This window comes from Talpa occidentalis, unplaced genomic scaffold, assembly GCF_014898055.3.
Source record: "Talpa occidentalis isolate TD23 unplaced genomic scaffold, MPIMG_talOcc4v2.1 talOcc4.15, whole genome shotgun sequence".
Lineage (NCBI taxonomy): Eukaryota > Metazoa > Chordata > Mammalia > Eulipotyphla > Talpidae > Talpa > Talpa occidentalis.
This window is the reverse complement of record NW_023601543.1, coordinates 60,826,458-60,848,319: the sequence shown is the minus strand read 5'-3', so window position 1 is coordinate 60,848,319 and position 21,862 is coordinate 60,826,458. Positions and strand designations below refer to the sequence as shown.

Below are 21,862 nucleotides of genomic sequence, written 5' to 3'. Positions count from 1 at the left end.
GCCTCACCTGCTGCTCCCCTCAGCAGCGTTTTCGATCCATCTGCCTGTTCTGCTCCCTGCTCTGTCTCTGGTGAATTCTCCCACCCTCCTGCACCTCTGGCCTGTACCCCAGTTCTTGCATAAATAAATAAATCTAAAAAAAATTCTATAGTATTCTTAAAGCTTTGGGTCAAAAAAAAAAAAAAAAGCTTTGGGTCAAAATCATGTTTCTTTCAGACATTGTAGGATACTGGGACCACCTGAGAAATCCCCAAGCAGCGTATATTATTCTAGGCTGTATGAATTCAGAAATCATGACTAACAGTAGCTGGTGTCTTGAACAATGCCTTAGAATATGCTTCAGTTTTCAGGATCTCAACAGAACTTGAGAAATAACCTCAGCAACTCTGCCCTGTAAAGATGAGCAACTAAGCTTCTAAATGATACCCCCAGACTGGAGAGACACCAAATAGGTCTAGCAATGAATTATATTTATCTTAAGAGAATAAACAAAGGAGGTATGCTCGTCCAATATGCGTATTCAACCAGCTACCACAGCTGATTGTATCAGCATCAACTAGCGAATATGGGGTCCCTTCATGGACCCAAGGAAGCCGCTGAGGTTAGTTGGGCCTTGTGTTTACACTGGCAAAGGTTGCCAAAACATGTGTCCTGAAGGTAATTTCACTGAGAGGTGGGGCCAATTCAGACAGGCCCGACAGAGTGAAAGCAGATCAACTTCTCTCACAAGTGGCCTAACCACCTTTGCTATGTCAACCATTTTCGTTTTATGGGCTGTGTTAATTTCCTCTTGCTCCTGTAACAAATTAACACAAACTAAGTAGCTTAAAACAACGCACACTTTTATAGTTCTGGAGATGAAAAGTTTGAGAGCGATTTAAAGGAATACAATCAAGGTGTTAGAAAAACTGGCTTCTTCTGGAGGTTCAAGGGAGAATGCATTCCTGGCCTTTTCCAGTTTCTAGATGTCAGCATGCTTTGCTCATGCCACACCCTTCTAATCCATGTCCTGCTACCATGGATGGATGCATGCCCTCTTCCTCAACTTTGATCCTCCAACCTCCCTTTTTAAAAAAGATTTATTTATGTATTTATTTATACAAGCACTGGGTACAGTTAGAAGCGAGGGAGAGTGAGGGAATTCACCAGAGCCAGAGCGGGGAACAGAGCAGGCAGACCGACGAAATACACTGCTGAGGGGAGCAGCAGATGCGACAGGAGAGGTCTGTCGCGCCATGTGGGACCCTCAGCCGGAGGCGGGAGATCGAATCGAACCGGTGCTGTAGAGGCTGTGAGCAGCATAGCAGCCCAGCGCTCAACCGCTGCGCCACCAGGGGAGGCCCCAACCTCCCTTTTATGAGGATGCTGTGTTAACATTGGACTCCCACAGATAACTGAAGATGTTCTCCCTATTTTATGATCCTTAACTTAATCACATCTGCAAAGCCCAAATTCCCCCCTTTAGCAGTGAATTTAATAAATACAGTGAATTTAATAAATACAAATGGCCTTGATCATTGACATGTCTTAGTGTCTCAAAGTGGAGAAATTAGGGCAGGGTTCATAGGTTTATAGGCTTTTCAACTTGGGCTGGGTGAGCTTCAAGACCAGTCTTGCAAGGCAGATAGCTGGGTCAGCATGGTCTCTGATATAATAGCTCAGGAGTGGCAGCATAGTAAGGTGGGGTCATGAACGAGTCCTAACTAGTAAGCTGTTCGTCCTGATTAAACTCTTTTTGTTGGTTCAAAGTTTTGTATTCCTGAAGCAAGTATTTCCTGGGACAACTAGCCAAGTTATGTAGACTGGTTCCAGTATTGTTCTGCTCAGGGACAGGAAACTATGCTAGTTTCAGTTCTTAGTTATCATGCAGAAGTGAGAATACTTATTATTAGTACTTTGATTTGTTAGGCCCCGAGAACATTCTTTAGAAACAGATTCTTGCTTAAGTTACCATCCTTTGTAAGAAAGCATAAGTGTTTCCCACAGGTTCCGGGAGTCAGCTAGGCCTGGGTTTGAATCTTGATATCCAGTGTGCATTTTCTCATCTGTTCGATGGAGATCTTCAGGTGTTTTGAGCATTATAGAAGATAATGCAGGTGCAGCTGTTAGCATGAAATAAACATCAACCTTAAAAAAGATTCAAGAGAAGTTTGTGGTCTACTGTGACTTCCAAAATATATCTTGAAGTACTTCTTCCCTCTCTTGTCATCTCTTTACTTACTAATCACCTGCCCCAATGTCCTGGCTTTTCCTCACCACACAAGTAGCCCAGGTGATCTTTTTAATATTGCCAGTCTGATAATGTGAGTCCGGGCTCAATGCCCTTCAACGGCTGCTCTTTGGATATGACAGATCCTGGCTCCCAAGGCCTTACATCCTCAAAGCCCCACCAGCTTCTTTCTTCTCGCCTCAAGCTACTCCCCTCTTCCTCAGAAACTTTCAGCCATCTTGTTCTGCTTGCAAATCCTCAGACACATCCGCTTCTTTTCTGTCTTATTTTCCTTTCTCTGAGGATCCTTTTCTCCATTTTTTATTTGGCTAAATCCTTTGGGTTGCTCATGAATTATCAATCACTTTTTCAGAGGTGCTTTTCTGACAACACTTTCTCCACAGCTAATGCACCACCTTAATCTCTTATCATAGTCCTCACTGTCCCTTCATACAGATTTGAAATTACACGTCTGTTTAAAACAATGTTTAATGTTTTAGATGTCCTCAAGTGGCAGACCCTACCACTGATGTTATACGTGTGCAAAGATTTCAAGGCCATCAGCTCTCTGGGCAAGGGAACAGGGTCTTGGGTGGCTGGAACATCCAAGCTGCTCATTTCAAAGCATGAAGTAACCTTTCTCTTTACCCAGTATGCATTTCAAATACAATCATTTTCTTCTTTGTGATATGATGTGATAAAGGTTGGGAAATACTGCTTTAAGGCAATATTTTTGATAAGCAAGCAAGGATCAAAGGTTACTGTTAATATTCAGATTTTACTATGAAATATCACTTGCATGACAAAAATGAAAACTTACCATCATTTTCCTGGCTCACAATTTAATATGGTGCCTAGAAACATATTGGTAATGACAAAGCTTCAAAGGTACCCAACTACAAATTCAAATTTGTTGCTCTTTAATTATTTTCCTTCCATTATAACATGTCCTCAAAAGAAGGAATTTAAATGAGCCAATTAGTAACTGGAGGTCAGTCTGGAAGAAATAATTGACAGGACCCGTCCTCAGATCTCACCAGGCTCCTTGGATTTAAATTGGAATCCAAGAGAGAAGCATTTATTCATTATTTATTTCACTCAATCATTTATGCCATGCCCAGTCTCAAGGGGAAGCTAGGGATCTGGCTGAAAAACAAAATTAACAAATTAAAATTAACAAGCACAGAAAGGAACAAATCCAGTCTCACCCCAGATGACTGCAGTGGCTAGGACAGAAGCCCAACTGGAAGGGTATCCTGGCTGCTCAAAGTTAGACCAACCTTCTCCCTTCCTGCACATCTACTCTTAGCCACACACATGAATCCGCCCACAGTAGAAATTTCTAGTTAGGTAAAGAGAGAAGACGGTTTTGGAACATCGTGAGGGCTGATAACATCCTTCAACATGGTTCAACATCCAGGAAAACTGACCATGTGGCTTGTCCCCCTGAGACAGAAAGAAGAGTCCATGTCTCAATCCCATCTCCTGGGCAGAGGCAGCAGGGTAGGGTGAGCAAAGGGGAATGAGTCTTCATGGCCATGGAAAGTTCAGGGGGTCATGTGGGCTCCCCATGCCAGGGTCTTCTGCAGTCTGAATTTCCAGGGTGTCTTGGGGGCAGAGGATGGGCTTCTCTTAGAATTCCCAGGGGACTGCTGTTGGTTATTAGGCATGGAGTCTCTGTCTGGTCCCTTCAGGCGGACTTGTCCTTCTAAGAAGACAGGGTCTGGGACCCAGTTCTAGGTCATCGGTCTTCACTGGCCACCTTAACTGTGCTGCTCTCACACATCTGCTTATGGGGCCTGGATATAGCTGGAACCCCAGTGCTGCCAGTCTTCTAGTTCTTGGTGAATATGACTTCGGATACTCCTGCATGGAAGAAGGGGCCCCTGAATCCACCTGGACTTGTGTCCATGGAATTTTGACTGAATCACCTGCCAGCCTCACCTGGGATCTGGCTGCGATGCCCCACTGCCCATCTGGGTCACCAAGCCAGGCATGCTGTGTGACTGGCACCGTGCACCTCATGGGTTGGGAGGGTGTAGGGTAAATGGAAGTGATCAGGTTTTTTCTGGCCTCCCGCCATTAGCATCTATGGCGGGTCTCACACGCGTGGCCGATGGCGGCACCTGGAGCGTGGTGTGCGCATGTGTGAGTGGACACGCCTGCGCTGAGGGACGCAGCACGTAAGGGCGGGAGAGGACCGTGCAGCGGTGCGCAGTGGAGAGAGGCGGAGAGCGTCACAGAAGGGCTAAGAGGAAAGAGCTTATAGGGATTCGCAGGGGGTCCGAGTCATGGTCTCCCTGCTGCCTCCTTTCCCCTAACCTGTGAGGATGATGCCAAGGGCTCCAAGGTTCTTTCAAGCTGCCTGAACCGACGATGAACTTACGCGGCCTGGGATGGTCGCAGAACAGTGGGGAGGAGCATTACTGGACCCAGCAGAATCTATTCCCAGTGGCTTTATGAAGAAGGAATTTCTGGAGCTGAGTGAGTGGAAGATGAAACAAAGAAATTCTCCAGGCTGACAACTGGGGCGGATGCCCGAGGCAGGGGGACTAGCACTGCCCATAGGTCCTAAGTCCCAAGAGAAGTTTCTTCAGCCACAGTCGGCTGGAGGCCAGCGGAGCTTACTGCAGCCTTCCCCTCTCGCCTATCTTTATTCTAGTTCTCTCAAGCAGCTGCATGTTCAAAAGCCCTTTCAAATAGAGGCGCCATCCGTCGGAGGCTAAGTTACAGAGAAGTATCTTTCAGCACCCCCACTCCTGGCCCCTGGGAATCGCTCAGCACATCTGGGCCCCTCTTTCCTGCCCCAGCAGGATCTTGGGAAAGGAGCAGGTTTCCCACCGAAAGTGCACCAGGAGGAGACCGAGGGGAGACTTGAAGGGGAGCTGATATTGAGGAGGCAGGCAGAAGGAGGAACCCAGGAAGTGATGGGGAAGGAGTCGTCTCTGGATCCCCCAACACGCGGCAGTAACTTTGTGCTGATGTCTATTACACTAGACCAGAATTCCGTCTTCAGAGACTTCATTTCTGCTTTGACCACAGTTTGACGATGCTTCCTCACACTAGGATGAGATGTGCCGGGAATCCACTTGGTGGGCCGAATGTGCACGTCAAGAGACCCCACCCTGGAGGCTTTCTAATATTTCAGACAGTGTGACAAGATGAAACAGGAACAGTGTAGGCCTTGGCCAATGTGTCCTTGCTGGAGTCCCTCAGATTCTCTTTCCTGTGTCCAGCTGCTTGTTCTCCTTCTCCTTTTCTGCTTACTGCTCACCTACCATCTTTCTTTGACACAAGTTTTGATTTTCTGACTTGTTTTATTAATTTTATGTTCACATGTATTGCTGGATGTTGCTCAGATCCTTCAGGAAGCAGCAGACAGTGAGCAAATACATAAATACAGCAGCAGACTGTTTAACCAGGTGTCTGAATGCCAGAGATAAATAATAGAAATGTTTTTTTTTTTTTTTTTTATTTATTTATTTATTTATTTATTTATTTATTTATTTATTTATACAAGCACTGGGTACAGTCAGAAGCGCAGGAGGGTGAGAGAATTCACCAGAGCCAGAGCGGGGAGCAGAGCAGGCAGAAGGACCGAAGTACACTGCTGAGGGGAGCAGCGGGCGGCAGGAGAGGTCTGCGCGCCATGTGGGACCCTCCTCCGGTGGCCGGGGAGCAGCCGGGGATCGAACCGGCGCTGCAGAGGCTGCGGGCAGCTTCGCAACCCAGCGCTCAACCGCTGCGCCACCGGGGAGGCCCAATAATAGAAATGTTTTTAGATGATTGAAAAAATAATTACTTTTAAACATCAGACTATTATAATCATTGCAAAGCTGTAACAATAGCAGAAACCAACTCCGAGACTGAGATTTTGCAAGTGGGGAGTTTATTGGAGATTGCCCATAGGATCAGCACCTGCGAGGGTGTTGCGTTGTTGAATGACTATCGTTCTTTAATCCACGTAATGATGCAGCCAAAAGAATGTATCAAGAAGATATAGGACTAGAGTGAGTGGTAGGGACAGCAAGAGAAAATTCCCTTGAAAATAAAATATCTAAGCTTTGACATCAGAGACATTCTGTGAGGGAGGGGGAGGAAAAGGGATCAAAACGGGAGGGAAGAGCACAAGGGACTATGGTGATGGTTCATGGGTGAATTGGTGGTGGGAATTTTACGGGGAATACACAATGATGTAAAAGATATAAATTAAAAAATAATTTAAAAAATATCTAAGCTGGGGCCTCCCTGGTGGTGCAAGGGTGACGATGCAACCTGCGAAGATGTCCGCAGCCACTGTAGCACAAGTTCGATTCCTGGCCAGCCAGGGAGCAGCCCACATGGCACAGCAGACCTCTCCTGTCTCGCCCGCTGCTCCCCTCAGCAGTGTACTTTGGTCAGTCTGCCTGTTCTTTTCTGCACTCTGTCTCTGGTGAATCCTCTCACCCCACTCATCTCTGGCCTGTACCCCAGCTCGTGTATGCATAAATAAATCTTTAAAAAAATATCTAAGCTCTGGAAATCTCTGTGATTCAGAAAGTTCAGCGCCTAGGTATTCTGTATAAATCATCGTATGGGATTGGCTCAGGGACCATAGACAGTGTAGAGAACATTCAAGTTTAGAACAACTCCAAGGGGTTTTAAAGCCCATGTCCACTTACTTGTGAGACCTTTGCTTCAAGCATCTTTGAGACTCAATCTCTTCATTTGTACAATAGAGATGATGGGGGTGATTTGAGGACAAAATGAAATAATGTGTCATAAAATACATATTTAATGAAACATAGCTATTTTTATATTAACAATGAACATGATTATTGTCTACAGACAGTCTTACAAGAAGTCTTAAATTTTTTCAAGTCAAATGGGTACTTTGGATTATAAGTACTGGAACACCTTTATCCAAACCTGTTGACCAACCATCCTGAGCTAGGGTAGACTGTAAGCAGAGTACATCAAGGCTGCAAACCTGTGTCTTGGTGACTTTTGCCATCCTGATCTGTTATTTGCATGGGTCTCAGCCTTGGCCTAAAAGTCACATCAAACTGAAAAGCTTCTGCACAGCAAAAGAGACATTAACCAAAACTGAGAGACACCCCACTGATTGGGAAAAAATCTTTGCACTCCAGTCAACTGATAAGGGACTGATCACAAAGATATACAAAGAACTCACACGACTCAACAAAAACAAAATAAATAATCCAGTCAAGAAATGGGCAGAAGAACTTAAAAGACATTTCTCCAAAGAGGAAATGCAAATGGCCAACAGGCATATGAAAAAATGTTCAACATCCCTTACCATCAGGGAAATGCAAACCAACACCACACTGAGATACCACCTTACACCAGTGAGAATGGCACATATCAAAAAAACAAGCAACAACAAATGTTGGTGAGGATGCGGTGAAAAAGGAACTCTCCTACACTGCTGGTGGGAGTGCAAACTGGTCCAACCACTATGGAAAGCTGTCTGGAGGTTCCTCAGTCTAAAAATGGAGCTACCATAAGACTCAGCAATTCCACTCCTAGGGATCTACCCAAAGGCCACAAAAACAGTGATTCAAAAGAACACTTGTACGCCTATGTTTATAGCAGCACTATTTACAATAGGCAAAACCTGGAAACAACCCAAATGCCCAAAAATAGATGACTGGATCAAGAAGATGTGGTACATTACTCAGCAATCAAGAAAGATAAACTCATGCCATTTGCAGCAACGTGGATGGAGCTAGAAGGAAATATGCTCAGTGAAATAAGCCAGAAGGAAAAAGAAAAATATCGGATGGTTTCACTTATAGCAGGAATATAGGGGAACCCAATAAGACATCAGTGTAAAAAATAATAATAACTGTATAAAACACAACAAAGCAAAAATGTGCAATTACAAATCAGAGACATCCTGCAGGGGAGGAGGAGGGAGAAGGATCCGAGGGAGGGAGGGAGGAGCACAGGGGACTGAGGTGATGGTGCACGGGTGCATTGGTGAAGGAAACTCTATGGGGACTACACCTAAGGGGGTGGGGGGAAGCAAATATTGTTTAAAAATGAACAATGATGTAAAAAATAAAATAAGAAAAAAATTTAAAAAGAAAAAAATAAATAAAAGTTAAATGGCTGTAGTGACTACAAGTGTCACATCCAGACATTTGTAATGAACACAGAGAAGCTTGAACAGGATTTTTTACCTTATGAGTCTAAGAATGAGGGACAGTTTCCCAGAGGTGCCCACCCACCCTCCATGGACATTTCTCCTTTTGTTCCATTAGCTAAGATTGAATAACAAATCCAGGCTTAAGTCAATCACTGACAAAAGGAACACACCCATTATGATTGACTTAGACTAACCAGTGTCCACTTCTTGGGACTGATGGTGTGGTCAACATCCTGCCCTGAGCATAGTAGCAGGTGAACACCTGAGCCAAACCAAGATTCCATTAGAAAGGAGGTGTAAGATGAATACTGAGTAAATCTAATACCCAACATTCGGCCCTAATTGTGGGTCAAAAAAATGGCCGTTGTTGATGCAAACCCAGCCTTGGCCAGTAGAGTAGGGAGGGGTTTGAGCTCTTGGAAGCAGTGGAGGTGGAGCCCAGAAGAGGAGAAGAAGAGAGGACACGAGGCCAGAGGAGTCATGGCAATGAGGGGTAACAGCCCACGCCCGCTCTCACTCTCTTCTGCAATAGCTCTCAGTCCTCTTCCCGCTTCCTCACATAACTCTGGGACTTCCTCTGTGACTTTTTATAACCCAGGGAAGATTCTGGTATTGAAAAGGGTTTGGCAGCAGAGGTAATACAATACAATGGCCTAGAGGTAAGACATATTGAATTTGAGAGCAAAAGCTTGGTGCCACTCAGCATTTTTTACCTGGCTGGGAATTGGATTTTCAAGGAAAAAACTGAACCAGAATGCTTAAAGAATGGCTGAGGATGAGAGATGTAAAGAAAGGTGCACTCAGAGGTCAAAGTGATCATGGACGGATGACAGAGGCTCAGTTGTCATTTTGCCGGAGTGGGATATGACTTGCCAGTGACTCATCGAGTGGTTTCTGCAGAAATGAAGGAGCAATCACATCAGACAGTAGCAGCCCAGGGTAAGTGCAGAGTCTGATTAGATCAGTTATTTCTGATACAGCAGTTAGGCCTCCAGTTTCTGTGGGCTGAAATGTCATTAAGATCAAGCTCCAGGAGAATTTTACACTCCGATGAGTCTTCTTCAGTGCTTGAAAAACTAACAGGAAATAAAACAACAAACCCACCACCACTTTACACCCAGTTATCTACACAGTCCCCTAGAGTCCAGCGTGTTCTAGATTATTCTATTTGGTGATAAGGTTTACTATAGTGTTGTTCTTTTTAATTTGGAGGAAAGACTGTCTTAGGCTGTGTCCTCTCCCAAATAAGCAGAACCTTAATAAAGGTTTTTTATAGTTAGTTCATGGTTGGAAGTGACTTCAGGGGTCAAAAATGAGCCTGGAAAGAGTGACTTAAGGAAGGAGGGCAAGAAAGAATGCCAATCCAAAGGTGCATTATTGAGTTAGTCACTGCTGTGGGCTTCTGGGGCTCAGTCCTTCCAAGGCCCATCTGAGGAGTTGTGCAAAATGCACCTCAGAATAGAAACAAAGAGGAGAGTATTTATCTCCCTTCGGTCAAAGTATTCTCAGAAACATTAACTCCCTTACATGTCCAGGTTTGCCCTGTATCAGAATGGCCCCTGAAGAAGGTATTCTCAGTTACCTGCACAGCTTATTGCTGGTTGCTGCAGCAATGCCTGGAGTGCAAAGATAGGCTGAGAGTGGATGCTGCCCAAGAGGTATCCTCTATATAAGGGCCCCAATATATAACTTAGAAGGTAAGAGAAGCACAATATGGTGAGGGTGTTGTTACTTTTGTTCAAGGGAGTGATTCTGAATGTTAGGGGGAAGCACACCCCTGTAACACTTGTGGATATTTCAGTTATGAAAGAGTATATTGCAATTTGGGATCCTCACAGTTACATAACTGGGGTCAGTCTCGTCCCTTGGTAAGGTCTTGTGCAAGAAAATAGTCTTTGAGTACTTGCCATGCCTGTGGTCTCCTTATTCAAAAGTGATCAGAAATGGGTCCTTCCACATAGGCCACCTGCTTTTGTGTTTACCACAACTGATTGGGCCAGGGTTGATTCTCTAAGTGGCCAGCAGCCCATGAGTGGACCTGACCCAAAACCTTTCTGTGGCAGTGGTCAAGACGAAGTAGCCACAAGGAGGAGGAAGGCTAAGTGACAGGATGGGGTAATGATGCCTGACCTTGTGGGGGTGACAGTAACTGTGTCACTTGACCTGCAGACTAAGATGAAAGTAAAGGAATCCTAACAGATTGGCCAGGAGACAAGATCTTGTGTGTTCAGTGGCAGAGAACAAGGTAATTGGGAACAGGCAGAGTTGAAGTATGAAAGAAAGCAGATAGGAGGGCGTCAAGTCAATAGCAATGATCAATGATCCACCAAATCACGAGACTTGACCAAGATACACTGAGATCATCTTCTCGCCTCCCTCTCCTATTCCCTCGGGTAAGCGTTACATTCTTTTGCTGAATTTAGGATTTGTTCCTACTATAATTTGCCTGTGTAGTTAGTCAGGCTTTTTTTTTTTTTAAGATTAGTGTATTTTTTTATTTTCTTACATTGTTGTTCATTTTTGTACAGTAATTGGTTTCTCTCCTTGGCTGTAGACCCCATTATTTTCCTGCCACCATAGCACACATGGACTGTCTCCAGAGTCCCCTGTGCTCTTCCCTCCCTTGCTTTGACCCTCTCTCTTGCCTCCTCCCTTGCTGTATGTCTCAGATCTATGGAGAGCTTGGAAGTTTTGTCTTTGTCTTGGTCTTTTGTTCCTTTTCTCTCTATTGTGCATTTTCTCTATATTCTTCTTTTTTTAAAAGATTTATTTATTTATTTATACAAGCACTGGGTACAGTCAGAAGTGTGGGAGGGTGAGAGAATTCACCAGAGCCAGAGCGGGGAACAGAACAGGCAGACTGACGAAGTACACTGCTGAGGGGAGCAGCGGGCGTGGCAGGAAAGGTCTGTCGCACCATGTGGGACCCTCGCTGGTGGCCAGGAACCAGCGCTGCAGAGGCTGCGGGCAGCTTCGCAGTCCAGTGCTCAACTGCTGCACCACCAGGGGAGGCCCCATTTTCTCTATATTCTGCAATGCATAACCATCTGATATTTATCTTTTTCCTTCTGGCTTATTTTGGCCTTACACAGCTTCTGTTTTCTGGCTGTTTCTTTGTCATTCCCTCCCTCTCTGGTCAAAAACAGGTTAAGTAGGATCCAGAATTTAGATTCCTCAGGAGCGTGTCAAGCTGTCAACAGGGGTCTACTTGAAGTCCCTCTCACCAGATGTGGGATGAGCAGATAGCACGCTGTCCTTCCCTTTGGTGAGCTGGACTCAGCACAGCAGCTCTCTTTACATCTACCCTTTTAAAAACTCCTCACCACTGGTGAGTGGTTGCAACAGAGAAGGGGTTTCCAGGTCTTTCCTTTGATGTTTCCCATTTTTGTCTATCTCAGATTTACCTTTGTAACTGATATGTAATGTATATTGGCACCTCAGTCATATGACATTTAACAAGCTGATAACATTGCAGTGTCACACGGTGAGTGCAGACAAAGGCCCATGCATGTGGCATTGGGAGAACAAAGAAAAGGGACCTCACCTAGCTGGAGGGTTCATGACACAGGAGATTCCTGGAAAAGGCAATTTCTTATTTGATTCCTCAATGTGATGACTTGGGTGGGGGCTGTTTTGGAGGGAAGCATGATCATGAAGACATCCCTCTGCCAAGTACATCACATTTTTAAAGTTTCAAAAACCAAATGTAACAAAGAAAGCCTTAGTGATTTCTTAAATTCCCTCATTTAGTGTCTAAACTTCCTATAAATTTATGAATGTAGGGCCTCCCTAGTGGCGCAAAGGGTTAAATTGCAGCACTATGAAGCTATCTGCAGCTCTGCAGCACGAGTTCGATCTCAGGGAGCTAAACCACGCGGCGCAGCAGACCTCCTCTCTCGCCCGCTGCTCCCCTCAGTGGTGTATTTCAGTAAATCCGCCTGTTCTGCTCCCCACTCTGTCTCTGGTGAATCCTCTCAAACCACCCCCCCACCCTACCCTGCACCTCTGGCCTATACCCCAGCTCTTGTGTGCATAAATAAATAAAATAAATCTTAAAAAACAAATTTATGAATGTAAGTATCACTGCAAAATCACAAAATCCTCTACTCTTTTTGATTAATCCTGGGGGAATTCTTTTTTTTTTAAAGATTTATTTATTTAGACAAGCACTGGGTACAGTCAGAAGCGCGGGAGGGTGAGAGAATCCACCAGAGCCAGAGCGGGGAGCAGAGCAGGCAGAAGGACCGAAGTACACTGCTGAGGGGAGCAGCGGGCGACAGGAGAGGTCTGTGCGCCATGTGGGACCCTCGCTGGCGGCTGGGGATTGAACTGGCGCTGCAGAGGCCACAGACATCCCCGCAGCCCAGTGCTCAACTGCTGCGCCACCAGGGGAGGCCCACGTGGGGGAATTCTTAAATTCCATTTATGCCGAGAATAATGAAAGGGAGTGTGAGAAGGGCCATTTATCGATTTAAAACATATCCTGATAAAAACTGACCTTGGGTGTTGAGAGGTATTAGTACTTTGAAATTATTTCATTTACAAAGTAGTTCAAATTGAATTTAATGGGCTGGGAAGCTGTAGTTTTACATTAATGAGTGTACCTAATAAAAAGCTTTGCATTGATAAGGAATAGGAAAGGTCAACTGAACTAATATAATTATTTTATTAGTTTAAGCGTTATTAATATGTCAATTATTTTGACAGATGGGGGGGTGAAAGCAAGGAGCTCTGACTTTAAGCACCCTTAAAAGAGCATTATAAATCATTTATCAAATGCTCACATACATGATGGATCACACAATCAAAATGCATGTATCATCTGGGCTTCAAAGAAAGTTGGACTAAATGGTGTAAAGTAAATTATATGCCTGATATTGGATCTTCATTTGATCTGTCACAACCTTGAAAGTCATTGCTCAAAAAGGAAAGACAACAGACATCTGCTCAATCAACTTTATTTTTAATTACCCAAATATGTATTGACCTTTGTATCCAGACATAGTGGGGGATACAAGGTGAAGAAAAGACAAGATTCCTACCCTTAAGTAAATCAAAGCCAGCTGAAGACATATTATACAAGACAGTAAGACAGGGTGATATACCGAGTAGCATCTGCGTAGTGTGTCACAACTTAGTACACAGCAAACCCACACAAGGGGACACCATCAGTGATCACAGCAAGGTGTGGGGGGAGGTGACTGGGTTCTACTTCCTGGGAGGTGCAAAAAGCAATGGGCATGTGTTCTAGTCCCACAAATCTCAGTGGCTTATTGTGGACTTGGCACAACTAAGTTCTGCCTCTCTCAGCTTCAGTGAGCTCTACTGTAAAGTAGAAGGTGGGGACTAGATGGCCTCCGAGGTCTCCGTGCTATAACACTACAGGGTCCTAAGGGCAAATGCCAAGAACCTTGTGATACATCCAAGGCAGAACAAACGCAAAGCCACCTGGGTGGGGAAACAAAATAGTTTTTTGTGCTTGGGCAAGGTATGTTCAGGGACAGCCGGGATGTTTAAAAAGATTTAACTACTGCAGATTCTGGGGGCAGTAAACTTGAAGATGGGGAAAACAGAGAGTTAAGTCAGGTAAGGGACACAAAGCTGGGCCAAGGTGAAGAAAGAGATACCATCTTTCTTGTGGTCAGAAGTCTGATTTATCTCCACGCTCCCCACATCACTCTACATTCTTCATGACTTGGTGGAAATTTGTTGCAGCTCCTTCCCCCAAACTAGACACCAAGTAGAGTAGGAAGAGGGTGTGGTTACAGATGCCCTCTCTTTAGGCCCGTACAAGTAGTCCCCTTTTGTGGGCCAAGAAGCCAAGAGCAGTTGCTGAAAAGATGGTGGTGAATCCGATCAGCCTGAGCAGGCCTGGCACGGAGGGCAAATGTCTCTCCAGGAAGGTCGTGGTAATCGGCTTCACAGGGACATCCTGAGTTCAGAGAACATGAGCTGTCAGTACAGGCCTGGTGTGCTTCACTGCAGAAACTCTGCCCTCTTCTAGTTCTCTGAGCACAATCCAATTTTGCTACCATCTAGGCCATTAAACACCATACTTTCTCTGCTCCTAATACTCACCTCCATTCCTTCTGGGTCCTTTATTTCTTCTTGGGGTAACATTATTTTACAACACTGTGATTCAGAGTTATAGGCTCACACCTCCTCAGACGTATGTCACCACACCTGCTACCAAGGCACCCAGAGTCCTCCACCGTAGTCCGCTGTGCCCCCTCCTCACTTTATTCCCACCTCCTCATCTTACAGCCTCATTTCCACATCAGATTTCTAGGGTTTGTTATTGATTTTGTCTTGTTCCTCCCCTTCAGATTCTTAACTAATCTTGCCTCATCCTTCAAATTATTCCTCACTTTCTCAGAGAGCCTTTCCTATACCCCCAGGCTAAGTCGGCCCCCCCTTTTTTTTAACATCCTCAGCATGTCTTTTTCAGTGAATTTGTATTTTCTGGTTGTCCTCTGTGCTCCACAATGTTGAGATCCATGGGAGCACTGCTGGGCCCTTATCTGGGGCCGGTGCAGAGCAGATATTTGTCAAGTGAATGAATCTGTGGCCCACTCAGCCGTCAATACCATCTCTGAGAGAAGCACTAAGAGGATGACTTTGCAGTGGCAGTTTTTCTTTTTGATTTGCCACCTGGCAGAAGAATAACTGTCCTTTCTGAATTCTATCCTCTACAATGAGTTTCATGCTATCCTTCGATGCAATTAGGAAATCTCACCGGGATCTTATTACAACATTGCTAGGTATACTGAAATGCATTTTATTTTATTTTATTTTTTTTAATAGAGGCATGTTTTTTATTTATTTATTTTATTTGTTTGTTTTGTTTATACATGCACTGGGCACAGTCAGAAGCACGGGAGGGTGAGAGAATTCACCAGAGCCAGAGCAGGGAGCAGAGCAGGCAGAAGGACCGAAGTACACTGCTGAGGGGAGCAGCGGGCGGCAGGAGAGGTCTGCGCGCCATGTGGGATCCTCCTCTGGTGGCCGGGGAGCAGCCGGGGATCGAACCGGCGCCGCAGAGGCCGCGGGCAGCTTCGCAACCCAGCGCTCAACCGCTGCGCCACTGGGGAGGCCCTGAAATGCATTTTAAATCTAAATCTGCTCTGTTGCATTCCACCCCTTTGCTCCTGCACAGGAGATACTGACCTGACATATCTTCCTTTCATTTCCTATCTTCTGCTGAGAATCACCAGGTTAAATATTTATATAAGCAACAGCTGTTTATTGAGTTCTTAATATGTCTAGAACTACCTGTGAAATATCTCTCCCAACCAAAAATATTTATATTTTTCCTAATAATCTGCAATGGATTTTGTTGCTACAAATCTATTAAAGTTCTTCTAGATCCTTCCCCTTTACCCTAACCCAGGGGATCTCATTAAATATTCATGGCTTGAATCACTTATGGAAATGTATGTGTATATGCAAGCACACACACACAAATGTGTTCTATTTGCAAATAATTGTTTTTAGAGAAAAGGGATTGACATTCATAAAATAAAACATAACCTACCACAGACTCTGGTTCTGACTGCCAGATTTCATCCTCTGGGATCTTCCCCATGGCGTGCAGGATCTGAAAAGAAAGAGCATCTTGGCGAATAACAAAACTGACATTGTCATTTTCTTCATTTGCTCTTTGAATAAAGGACTAACTAAATGTCCCTTGGGATATTGATGTACATCAACATCATCAGAGTAAAAGCCAATGTAGTCCCTACAACCTTTAAAAGGCTCCCAAAATTCTTCTATCTATGACTTAAAGAGGATATAAACGTAAGGTTCACCATCCATTTCAGTAGTTGTGAACACATCTTCATAGACATGAGATCAGAGAGATTGTTGGGAAATGTACAAATAAATTCAGAATCCTAATAAAAACATCTTTGATTCTACAATATAAGACCTGGGTGATCTCTCAAGTGCAGCCATGGTTATCTTTTGCCCCATGGGTTCTTTATTTGTTTGATATTTCCATTGTTACTTTTGGGCTAAGGTGTTCATTCTCAGCTGAGGCTACCGTTATAAGGGTGCTTCATGGATCTTCAGATAGCGGATGCTGAGGAGTTGGTCTCCAGGATCGCACTTTTTACTACTTGTGAGGAGGCCCACGAGTTCCCTCCTTTCCCACAGCCTGTGACCCCAGGTCCTACCTCTCGGGCTGCTCTCTCCCCAGCCTCCACAGCACCATCCATGTAGCCGCTCCAGTGCGTGGCAGTCTCAGTGCCTGCAAAATAAATCTTGCCCACCGGCTGGCGTAGAACCCTTGAAGCAAAAGCAAAGAGGGAGACGTGATTAGTCTCTGTGAGCCAAAGAAGAGCCTTTTCACAAAGACCAAGACTGTGGGTTTCTTCAGAAACATCAGTAGTAAATCAGCAATTTGGGGATGATATTAATAGGTCCCACCAGCTCTTGCATGTGCCTTGTTATAGATACAACTGAATAAAAGCCAAAGTCTGCTCTTGTCCCAAGAGCTTACCGGTAAGGGGAAGGCTGTCTTTGGAGGTAAAATTTGTATTTTCTTCACCTACATGAAGTGAGGGATTATATGAGCCTAGTTACGTGTAGCGCTGAGCAAGGTGACATGTGCCCCAGTCCGCCACTTGACTACCGATGAACTTGACAAATCACTTCCTCTCCCTGAGCTCTGTTTACACATCTCTCTCTCTCTCTCTCTCTCTCTTTTTTAAAGATTTGTTTATTTATTTATACAAGCACTGGGTACAGTCAGAAGCGTGGGAGGGTGAGAGGATTCACCAGAGCCAGAGCGGGGAACAGAACACGCAGACCGATGAACACTGCTGAGGGGAGCAGCAGGCGCGGCAGGAGAGGTCTGTGCGCCATGTGGGACTCTCGCCCAGTGGCTGGGGATCGAACCAGTGCTGCAGAGGCTGCGGGCAGCTTCGCAATTCAGTGCTCAACCGCTGCGCCCACCGGGGAGGCCCTGTTTACACATCTCTTAATGGGCACAATTTGAGAATTTTTAAGACCTTTCCACGTAACAAGCCTGTGAGAGTGACTCTGGCTCCAAAATTATCATTCATTGAGCATTGCTACCTGTGTTAAGGGTTTTATTACCTCAAATTAGAACAGTTAACATTTGTTGGGTACAAAGTATTCTTCCAAGTGCATTACTCCTTACCACAACCCTGTGAACTCTTACTATCTCTATTTTGCAGAAGAGAATATGGAAGTACAGAGACTGTGGTGGATACTGTGACACACTATCCAGACCCCCTTCAAGAATGAAACCTACTCCCACTTGCTGGGCATGCTGCTGAAAGATGGCCTTCTGATGGCAGCCATCTTTGTGGGTTGCCCCCTCTGAAGAGAATTGCCTAGTTCAAGATTATGCCTTCTTCCAGCAGCAGTTACATCCAATAACCAATCATCAACTCGCTAAAGATGCTAGAAAATAACACATACTTTCATGAACATGCTGGTTATTGTCTATTGTATGTCATTTTGTGTTTTGCCATATGTCTGCTAAGGCCAGTGAGGTTCAGAGAGGAGAAGTGACTTGTTTAGGATGATAAAGTTGGCTATTGGTAGAATCAGGACTGGAATCCAAGTCTCTTCACTCTTAATCTAGAACTCAGTTTGCTTTTATAATAGTGTACTTGGCACATATACACTTCCAATGAGGACGTTTTACTGTGCTCTAAATTCAGTATAAAGACTCTTCTGATAATGTAAGTGAACCCTCTGACTACCTAAATTCCTGCTCTTTTGCTGCAACCCTCCTTGGTTACATTGATTGGGATTGCTCCTTCAGATGAATTAAGAGTGAAAGGCACCACCTATAATGACTTCATTCATGAAATTCACAGGATACAAAGGAAATTGAGGTTTTTTCCAGCATTTACAAGAAGCAGAGAAGAATGGCAAGAGTTTATTTGGGTTCAGTTTCAGGGAATTTCGATTCGAGCTCAGCACATGTTACTCTACCTTCCATACTGAGTCAGGATCCCGGGGGGAAAGTAGGTCGTGTAGCAACCTCCTGAGTATTGCTCCTCACACCAGTTCTTCTCCTCATAGTGCACCGGCTGCAAGGCAGAGTGATAACAGCTCAAGGAAGACTCAGAGGAAACTAGCTAGTGTAGAATCAATCATACACAGTCTAGTAGCTATCTACTGAAGAAGCAAAAGATTCTGAAATACAGCCTTATTACCTTGATGTTTTAGATAGGACTTTGGGCAGATAAGTATCCAGGTAATAAACTTAGAAAGTTTTTCCACTTGGTTCATTCATGTGTCAGGTTGAAATTGTCTAGTTCCATTTTTAAATTGGTCTTAACTATTAAGACATTTTTAATGTTTCATAGTTTCAAGGTAAGTCTTGAAAAGGATTTATGCTTTCTGGAGTTGTTGGAGGAGGAAAAAAACAGAAAAACTTGTCTGTCAAGGAAAAAGGATCGCCAGATTCTGTTTTTGGTGAAAACAAGCTTTGTTAAGGAGGCTAGACAGAAAAATTAAGGTTCTCATGGGATGTAGGCATTTCAGTTGATGGTGGTTCTTGTAAACAACTATTGATCTGAAAAATGTTTTTGCCACAAACAGGCGAAACATCTGCTGAGATTTTGCATAGCTCAAACTCTTTAGTAAAACGACGAAACATAAGCATTATTTTGTTTCTTTATTGAGGTAACATTGGCTTACAACATTGTACATCACAAGCGTTATTAAGCATTATTTTGAAAAGATAAAATCAACACGGCAAGTTTTAAGAGAACGTGTTAGTTAAAAAAAATGTTTAAAAGAATTGCAGTCACCTATTAGACTCTGAATAGTCATTTCTAATGCAATGTTTCCAGATATCTGCCTGAGGGAGGGAACTGGCATTGGCAATGAATGCCAGCCCTCTTTCTTCTGCAGCCACCTCAGGAGTGCCCTTGTCTGGCTGTTGTCAAGCAATCAGAAAAGAGATTGGATTTCATCTTCCACCTTCCCTCACTTCCAAGAATTGCTTCCTTCCACACAATAGACACCAAAGCAGCAAGAGTAGCACAAATATCATAAGATTTCATTCATATGTGCAGCATAAAGAAACAAAGCAAATGAACAAAGGAAAAACACTGATCTTTTACATACAGAAAAAAGACTGGTGGTCACCAGAGGGGGAGAAGGCTGGGAGTGGGTGAAGCAGGTAAATATGGTCAATTATATGGGGAAGGACAGAAACTAGACTTTTGGAGTGATCATGATGTAGTGCTTTCAGATGTCGAGTTACAAGTCAGTACACCTGAATCTTATATGTCATAAACCAATGTTACGTCAATAAAAATTAATTAAAAAATGACTAAAGCAAGTGTCTCTTTTTATGCCAAGAACAAACAAAGACAAGATCAACTCATTTTTATCAGCAGCAATGAAGCATTCACATCCTTCTTAGAAAAGGACACTTTCCACGGAACTATGAAGCAATCCGCGGCCTCGGCAGCACGAGTTCGATCCCCGGGCCGGCCAGGGAGCTAGTCACATGGCAAGGCAGACCTCTCCTGTCTCACCCGCTGCTCCCCTCAGCAGTGTATTTCAGTCAGTCCGCCTGTTCTGTTCCCCACTCTGTCTCTGGTGAATCCTCTCACCCCCCCATCTCTGGCCTGTACCCCAGTTCTTCTATGCATAAATAAATAAAACTTTAAAAAAAGAAAAGAAAAAAAAAAGGAAGCTTTCCCAAAGTAAAAATGAAACATTTTAATGTTTCGACACCACTTTTGTAAGTGATTATTAAATCCATTTATCCGTGAAGCTTTTGAAGACAATGGAGACCAATGAGTAAATGAGCAGTTAAAGTTTGGGGAAAATCTAAGGAGGGGCTAAGGATGTCTCACTGGTTAAGCCTCTTAAACCCAAATTGATGTACATCACCACCTAGTGGAACACCTACCTGCTTAATCTTATTACCCTGACACTGACCTTGCCACGTTCTGATGTGGCTTGCTTTGAAATATTATTATTAAACATTACTTTGAAGTAATGTTTGGCTAAATAAAATGTTTGGAAATTTTAGAACAACTGCTTTCCTCTTCAACTGGGGATCCCCCAAGACAAATCTCACAGTTGTTGTTGAGATCTTAGTTACACACGGCTTCAGCCCGAGAGTGTCTCAGAATGTAACTTCAAACAAGCTTGAGTATCGACCAGGATGAAATATCTTAACAGCATGTTATAATAGAAAACCTGCAGTTCTTAACAGATGCCAAGTGACTCTTCGTAGTGATATGTATTTATGGTTTTGCTCCTTCACACACACAACCCTTGAGCCCAGAGGCTATGCCTATATTTAAACTTGCTAAGTGATATGTGAAAGCAAAAAATGAAGCAAAACACATTCCCTTATTATTGTTTCTCTCCAAAATAATTAATTCATCAATCCTGTTCATTTGCAGAAGAAGGACTCCCCAAATCCTCAAGACCATGTGCTTCATCCAGATCAAGTACAGGGGAGAAATAATCTTACTTTAAAAGAATGGACAGGGCCTCCCCGGTGGCGCAGGCAGTTGAGCACTGGGCTGCGAAGCTGCCCGCAGCCTCTGCAGTGCTGGTTCGATCCCCGGCCACCTGCGAGGGTCCCACATGGTGTGCAGACCTCTCCTGCCGCGCCCGCTGCTCTTCTCAGCAGTGTATTTTGTCAGTCTGTCTGTTCTGTTCCCTGCTCTGGCTCTGGTGAATTGTCTCACCTCCCGCGCTTCTGACTATACCCAGTGCTTGTATAAATAAATAAATTAATTAAAAAAAAAGAATGGACAAAAATGACAAGATCAAAAGCCACAACAACTGGACTAGCAAGAAGCAAGCCACGGCAGAGCGGGGCAAGGTCAGTGTTAGGGTAATGAGATTAAGCAGGTAGGTGTTCCACTAGGTGGTGATGTGCAGAGATCACAACCAGTGAGACACTCTTAGCCCCTCTTTAGATTTTCCTCAAGCTTTAACTGCTCATTTATACAGTCTCCATTTTCTTCAAAGCCTTCATGGATAACTGGATATAATAATCACTTTCAAAAGGTGATTTAATCCATGTCAAAATATTAAAAGCCCCGTAGGCTGGTGAATGTATGAAAGCACCAGTTCACTTAAATTTATGAGGCAGGCAGTTATGGCAGCTGATTCTGAGTATACACAGTACCTAGACTGTCACCAAGCACCCCAACCATAAACCTCCTGACCCTACCTCATTCCCAGATTCAACCACTTGGGAGGTACTACTTGTTTAACTGCAAGATCAATTTCCTCAGGCTACTTTCAATGGTGTCTCAGAAATAGGGGATAGGGCTCCCTCTGAGTCAATCACATATCTTCCCTGCACCCCTTATGTTCAATGGTAAACAGGCAAAAAGAGATATTCGGGGGGCCGGGGCTGTAGGCTACCCTATTTCTACCCCAAAGATTCTACTGGTGGTGGAGGTGCAGAGGGTGTTAGGGATGGCTTATTTGATAATTTATGTACACAAATGAGGCTGGCTGTTAGCAAGATCAACAAG

The 21,862-nt window shown here is 44.2% G+C and overlaps 1 protein-coding gene across 1 annotated transcript in view; it reads right to left on the bottom strand.

Moving 5' to 3' along the window:
- Positions 1-13,308: 13,308 nt before the first annotated feature.
- Positions 13,309-21,862, bottom strand: part of MAOB (monoamine oxidase B) — a 105,898-nt gene continuing 97,344 nt past the window's right edge. Inside the window, exons 12-15 of the mRNA XM_037512500.1 lie at positions 18,330-18,427; positions 16,535-16,646; positions 15,895-15,957; positions 13,309-14,292 (exon numbers count right to left, since the gene is read on the bottom strand). Of these exons, the coding sequence (XP_037368397.1) occupies positions 14,140-14,292; positions 15,895-15,957; positions 16,535-16,646; positions 18,330-18,427 (426 nt within the window). The 3' untranslated portion in view covers positions 13,309-14,139. The remainder of the gene's footprint in view (positions 14,293-15,894; positions 15,958-16,534; positions 16,647-18,329; positions 18,428-21,862) is intronic.